At 53.2% G+C, this 7,199-nt stretch overlaps 1 protein-coding gene across 1 annotated transcript; it reads left to right on the top strand.

Annotated features, from left to right (window-relative positions):
• Positions 1–3,678: 3,678 nt before the first annotated feature.
• Positions 3,679–5,588, top strand: CCIN (calicin). The gene has a single exon (XM_032396881.1). The coding sequence runs from the start codon at positions 3,751–3,753 to the stop codon at positions 5,515–5,517; it is 1,767 nt and encodes a 588-aa protein (XP_032252772.1). The 5' UTR covers positions 3,679–3,750; the 3' UTR covers positions 5,518–5,588.
• Positions 5,589–7,199: the final 1,611 nt, after the last annotated feature.

Here is a 7,199-nt window from a genome sequence, read left to right as displayed (position 1 = left end):
GGAACTAAAAAATTAGGATGCCATGAGTCTGAGTTAGGGCCGTGGCCAGCCAGAACTATATGCAAGCCAATTGCCAGCTGAAAATAAGTGGAAATGAGAAAGCCAGTGTTAGAGGAACAAAAGAGGTGGAGCTCCTGAGCTTTCCAGCTCCGGGCCCAATCCGCGTATCGTTAAAACATACCCCTCGTCTTCAGGGCTTCCCAGCAAAAGGATATGTCAACTGATGTTCCCCAGAAGGTTGGAATATGAGGGTCCCCTCCCCGAGGGAGTCTTCTTAAGCCAAAAATGCTGAGCTGGGCCGGGAGTGGAGGGTGGGTGGAATAAAAAGACTGGGCTGAGGCCACACCCGGGCAGCCACCATGAGCAACAGGGACTGAATGACCAGTCAGTGGACTTCCTGGTGGCTCCTGGGGAGACCTTGCACGAAATACACATACACAACCAGGGGGTGGACACTGGCACGCAGCCAAGCTCTTGAGGCTGGCATCTGTTTCCTCAGTTGGCAGGAGAAAGATAAAAGCTGACCAGAAGAGCTTTCTAGGCTGAAGAAAAGCCAGGCAACAAAGCTGGCTGAGCAGGTGGGCACTAATTTTACTTCTTCAATGGATTTCTTAAAGACAGCAACTCCCACAGTTCAGTTAGAGCAGAGGACAAGCCAGACTGCCAGCTCTCCTTTGTAGCCAGAGAACCGAGGAAGGAATCGGGGACCCCAGCTCCAAGCTCTAGCCCCGTGCTCTCAGAGTTGTGCGCCCTTCCCCACTCTGGGCTGCAGTCTGTCCAGCTGTACAAGGTCTGGCACATGGAGTTAAGTCTACTGGACCTTCTCAGGCCATGACACCCTCTATGCCCAACTTTCTCAACTGGAGAGACCTTCCTGCCCTGGTGGTCTGGCGCTTGAAACAAAAGCAAAGGGGCCCAGCCTACTCCACCAAAGTGCCCCAGGACGTGGGGGCCAAAGGGCAGATGCAACAACAGGCCTGACCCCACCCATGCTCTACTCTTGGCTGGAATGCCCCAGGAGGTGAGGTCGGCCAGCCTCTCGCCAGGGCAGGCCTAGATGCCAATAGGAATGAAAAGGTGTCTGGTATCAACACCAAGAGGTCTCACCTGTGCCTAAATTGCTGCCACCCCTCGCGAGATCAGGGCTGGGGAGGCCTTGAGAGCTCAGTTAATCTCACATGGAGAAAACAGAAGAAGCCACCCAGACCACACAGCTAGTCTGGTGGAGAGGCTGAAATCTAAGCCTTTTCATGGGGAAAACAGAAGTTCTTAGCTTTGTGCAGAGATCCGTCAAGAGACTGAGGGCCTCTATACCATTCAGGAATCAAGGTGAACAGATTCAGCATTAAAACGTAAGTACTTTGGGGCGCCTGGGTGGCTCAGTCGTTAGGCGTCTGCCTTCGGCTCAGCTCATGGTTCTAGGGTCCTGGGATCGAGCCCCACATCGGGCTCCCTGCTCTTCGGGAAGCCTGCTTCTCCCTCTCCCACTCCCCCTGCTTGTGTTCCTTCTCTTGCTGTGTCTCTCTCTGTCAAATAAATAATATCTTTAAAAAACAAAAAACGTTAAGTGCTTTTGAAGTTTTCAAGTTGCCAAATCCCTAAAGAAAAAGCCAGGTCGGAAATGGAAGAATGAGGTACAGAGACGCTGAATGATCACCTGACTAAGCCAGGGAAGGAAAAAGCAGGCGGGCTCCCGTTCCCCAAGCGCCAGGCGCCAGTCTTCCTTGTAGGGGCGCTAAGGACGACCTAAGGGTCAGGGGTGGCGCTTGGGGCCCAGGTCCTCTCGGTACCATGTGGCCATCGCCGCAAAGGCCTTCGAGTTGAGCCCCTTGCCGGGAGCCCCCCAAGGCTGGTCCGGGGTGGGGCCCCTGGGCTCTCCCACTCTCGGCAGAAGCCGTCCGCCCTCCGTGGGGGCTCCGGCTGACCCTTAGCCCTTCCTCGGCACGGGCACTCCCGGAAGCCCACGCCCGCGCGGGGGCGGCGGAATCTGCGGGCACCCCACCCGGCGGGGGGCCCAGGGGTGACGCCCCGAGTCAGAGACGGCTTGTCTGCCGGGCTCCGCACCCCACCTGTAAAGCGGGCACAGGCGGCTTTTTGGTGAACGTGGGAGCCCCTGCCACGGGCATTCCAGTCGCCGCGGGCGGCCGGGCGCGAGGGAGCCGTGCGGCCAGGGGGCCGGGGAGGCTGGGAGGGGGCGCTGCTGTCCCCGCGGGGAGGGGCTGCGGCGGGCGAGCGCAGGGGGCGCGGCCTCCGGGGCCTGCGAGCCCGAGATGGCCCTCCAGCTCCACCGCGTGGCCGGACGAGGCTGGCGGAGCCCGCCCAAACGGGGCGCGGGATTCCGGAGGGATTCCACACTCCCCACCACCACCAAACACCAACCAGACGACACGACAGGTATTTACGTACAAAGGGAGCAGCCAAGGACACCGGCGCTGGGTGAACTAAGATGGTATCAATAAAGTAACGGCAGCTAACATTTACTGACCGTTTACTACAAGCCGAACATTGTTACTTAACGCGCTCTCATCATTATCTCATTTAAATACTTAATAATCTTCGAAGCGGGTACTATTACTCCCATGTCACAGATGAGGAAACTGAGGTTTAGAGAGTCTGAGCCACTTGTCCAAGTCGACGTTTGATGGAGAGAGCTGACCCACCACAGCCCCCAAAGTTGCATGACCACAGACTTGAAATCATGTGGACAGAAGGTCCCAGTTTGCTGTGGGACTGAAATCATCAGGGCTTCAGAGGTGCTCCCACCCGCCGTGTGTGGCTCACTCCTCTATCCCTACTCAGCCAGTGGCCTCTACACCTCCCTCTATTTTATTTTATTTTATTAAAGATTTTATTTATTTATTTGAGAGAGAGAATGAGAGAGAGCACATGAGAGGGGGTAGGGTTAGAGGGAGAAGCAGGCTTCCTGCCGAGCAGGGAGCCCGATGAGGGACTCGATCCAGGGACTCCAGGATTATGACCTGAGCCAAAGGCAGTCGCTTAACCAACTGAGCCACCCAGGCGCCCATCTCCTTCTATTTTAAAGAAGAATGGTGTCCATGGCTACAGAGTTCAGAAGGCAAAGGACAGAGCCTGAAATTCTTCTTTGATGGCCAGGAGCCTTGGCAGAGAAAGGTACCTAGAGGCCTGAGAATCAGAGACTAGGAGAGTTAGGTAGTTAGGAGCTTCCTGGAAAGACGAAGAGTACTGAGTTATAGAAGGCTTGGCTTCCATGCCCTGGTCTGATTCCAACCTGCTGTGTGATCTTGGGCAAGTTCCTTCTCTTCTCTGGGCTTGTTTCCCTCCTGTACGTGGAAGGATCCTTCTAGATCCAAAAATCTCTTATCTTCCCCCACCTTCCCCTTTTCCCTTCCTATACCACCCCCACCCAGACTGGCTCCGACATTCCAAAAATAGCCTTGAACTGAGTTTTAAAAGCCCCAGGTAAGAGCTGCAACCCATCTCTGAGATTCTCCTGAGCTCTGGGCCCAGGGCTTTAAATCCTGGCAGGGTATCTAGCCTTGGCAGGTTGGAGCCATCAGAGGGGAGAAAGGTCCTGTGCCTCTGAGAAAGGCCTCAGGGGCTGGCATTGTGATGACCTCATCCATTCTATGACATCACCCTCTCTCCCAGCCCCCCTCCTCCCTGATCAACTACTCTGCAAACAACCATCAATCTGAATCCCAAAGGCCTGAGAACGTCTGTTCTCCAGCACCTGCTGCTGATCTTCGGCCTCAGCCAGCAAGAAGCACCATGAAATTGGAATTCACGGAGAAAAACTACAACAGCTTTGTGCTGCAGAACCTGAACAAACAGAGGAAACGCAAAGAGTACTGGGACATGGCCCTGACTGTGGACCACCATGTTTTCTTTGCACATCGCAACGTGCTGGCTGCTGTCTCCCCACTGGTGAAGAGCCTCATCTCCAGCAATGACATGAAGACCACCGATGAGCTCTTCATCACCATTGACCCCAACTACCTGAGTCCGGCCACGGTGGACCAGCTCCTGGACTACTTCTACAGTGGCAAGGTGGTGATCTCGGAGCAGAACGTGGAGGAGCTCCTTCGCGGGGCCCAGTATTTCAACACACCACGCCTTCGAATCCACTGTAACGACTTCCTGATTAAGTCCATCCGCCGTGCGAACTGCTTGCGCTACCTCTTCTTGGCTGAGTTGTTTGAGCTCAAAGAGGTATCAGACTTGGCCTACTCTGGCATTCGTGACAACTTCCACTACTGGGCCAGTCCTGAGGGCTGTATGCACTTCATGCGCTGTCCACCTGTCATCTTTGGCCGCCTGCTTCGAGATGAAAACTTGCATGTGCTCAATGAGGACCAGGCTCTCAGCGCGCTCATCAATTGGGTGTACTTCCGGAAGGATGAGCGGGAGAAGTATTTCAAGAAGTTCTTCAACTACATCAATCTTAATGCCGTCTCCAACAAGACACTGATGTTTGCCAGCAACAAGTTGATGGGCATGGAGAACAGCTCAGCCCATGCAACCCTGATTGAGAGTGTCCTCATGGACCGAAAGCAGGAGAGGCCATCCAGCTTGTTGAGCTACCAGCGGAAAGGGGCCCTGCTTGATTCGGTGGTGATCCTGGGTGGCCAAAAGGCCCATGGCAAGTTCAATGATGGAGTGTTTGCCTACATCATCCAGGAGAACCTGTGGTTGAAGCTGTCAGAGATGCCCTATCGGGCGGCAGCACTTAGTGCCACCTCTGCTGGTCGCTACATCTACATCTCTGGTGGTACCACTGAGCAGATTTCTGGGCTGAAGACGGCTTGGCGGTATGACATGGATGACAACTCCTGGACCAAGTTGCCAGACCTGCCGATTGGGCTTGTCTTCCACACCATGGTGACCTGCGGGGGGACAGTGTACTCAGTGGGTGGGAGCATTGCTCCAAGGCGGTATGTCTCTAACATCTATCGCTATGATGAGCGCAAGGAGGCCTGGTGCCTGGCAGGGAAGATGAGCATCCCTATGGATGGCACAGCCGTGATCACCAAGGGTGACCGGAACCTGTACATTGTCACGGGGCGGTGCTTGGTGAAAGGCTATATTTCCCGGGTTGGAGTGGTGGACTGCTTTGACACCAACACTGGGGATGTGGTCCAGTGTATCACCTTCCCCATTGAGTTCAACCACCGGCCCCTGCTCTCTTTCCAGCAGGACAACATCCTCTGTGTACACAGCCACCGGCAGAGTGTGGAAATCAACCTGCAGAAGATAAAGGCCAACAAGACGACCACCTCGGTGCCTCTCTTGCCCAACAACTGCCCCTTAGATGTGTCCCATGCTATATGCTCCATTGGAGACAGCAGAGTGTTTGTATGTGGGGGCGTCACCACAGCCAGCGATGTCCAGACAAAGGACTACACCATCAACCCAAACGCCTACTTGTTGGACCAAAAGACAGGCGAGTGGAAGACCCTGGCCCCCCCACCGGAGGCACTGGACTGTCCTGCCTGCTGTCTAGCCAAGCTACCTTGCAAGATTCTTCAAAGGATTTAAACAACTTTTTAAGTGGGAGAATAAGTAAATGCATTATTATTCACAATTTAATGAGAGAGAGAGGAAGATGGCCTGTTGGTTCCTTCTTAGTGTTCCAGTCTGTTTGGCCCTGAAAGTGGAGATCTTGGGCTAGGGCTGCTCCCAGTGGGTGGAAATTCAGGGCGACTCTGTCATTGGAGGGATCCAAGCTGAGGCTGGAATGGAGTCCCTGGTGGGTGGGACTGAAGCATCTCCTGGGCACTGGCCAAGGTGGTGTCTGGAAAGCCCCCATTCTATCCCCTATAGTTCTCTCGCCGCATCTGCTAGATGGACAGATAAAGTGTTTGCTTAGAGTTATGAAGCCTCAGGCTCCTCCAACACTCACTGCCCTCGAGTCTGTCCAGGAAGGCAGGGGAGGGCCAATCCCAGGTTTGGGACAGGAGACTCATGGGCTGGGCTGGGGGGTGGGGGTGGAGAAAATGATGTGGGAAAGGCTCGGGGAGGGGGATAGCCAGAACCGAGCAGGCAGGGTCACTTGGCTGTTGTATTTGCCCACACAGCTGTGGTGTGTTGACTCTTATTTGTGGGGAAGTTGGGGGGTTACTTACAACTGTTTTCAGTAAGCAAAGTACATCGGGAACTTTCTCGAGGAATACAGGGCCTGAGGGACTGGGAGTGAAAGAGAGATCAGTAAAGGGAGAAAAAAGAAATCTATGCAGTAGTCCCCCCTTATCTGTGGTTTTACTTCCTGTGGTCAGCTGTTGTCCAGAAGCAGACGATCCTGCTTCGGACGAATCCGCGGAAGGTCAGTCTTAGCCCTATACTATGTCACAACGCCCCCGTCATTCCCCTCACCTCATCTCTTCACATAGGCAGGTTAGCATCTCACACGGTTACAAGAAGGGGGAGTACAGCACAATGAGATGTTTTGAGAGAGCGGGAGAGGCCACATTCACATGACTTTATTACAGTAAATTGTTAAATTTGTTCTATTATTCATTATTGTTATTATTCTCTCACTGTGCCTAATTTGTAAATTAAACTTTATCATAGGTGTGTGTGTATAGGAAAAAACCTAGTATATAGAGGGTTTGGCACTAGCTGCAGTTTCAGGCAGCCACTAGGGGTCTTGGAACGGATCCCCTGCAGATAAGGGGGGACTACTGTATCTCTGTTGGGGAGAACCTTGGGGATGAGGTGAGAGGGCAGGATGAGAGAGACAGGATGGTGTCGTAGCTGGGAGCATGGCCACTGGGGCTTAAAACCAGTTCCACCACCTGCTGGGTAATCCTGGCCAAACTACTTCAGGTCTCTGTGCCTTTGTTTCCTTATCTGCAAAAGAGAGAGAGTAAGAGTGCCTACCTCCTAGGGTGACGTGAAGCTTAAATGAGTTCATACGTGCAGAATACCTAGGACGGTTCCTGGCATTATTACGGTGCAACAGGAGAATATTTTTTTTAAAAGGAAAAAAAAGAAAAGAGTGTGGCAAGGGTCCAGGTTCTTGAGCCTTTATATCAAGTAAGGTCCCCTAAAAGGCTCTTAGAGACTCCCTCCCTCAAAGCCTTGGTGAGCTTTCCTCAATTCTAACTATCTCTGTTTCCCTTTCATCCAGTGGTGTACTAATCTATAATCCTCCACAAGTGAGAAGAAAATTACCAAGTCCTTGAGAACCATATACGATCCTCATTTATCCACTCATTCAT

This window comes from Phoca vitulina, unplaced genomic scaffold (assembly GCF_004348235.1).
Source record: "Phoca vitulina isolate PV1807 unplaced genomic scaffold, GSC_HSeal_1.0 scaffold94, whole genome shotgun sequence".
In the NCBI taxonomy this organism is placed as follows: Eukaryota; Metazoa; Chordata; class Mammalia; order Carnivora; family Phocidae; genus Phoca; species Phoca vitulina.
This window is presented reverse-complemented; position numbering and strand designations above follow the sequence as displayed.

Excerpts from the sequence above, each read along its gene's own strand:
- CCIN (XM_032396881.1), top strand. The coding sequence starts at position 3,751 with ATGAAATTGGAATTCACGGAGAAAAACTACAACAGCTTTGTGCTGCAG.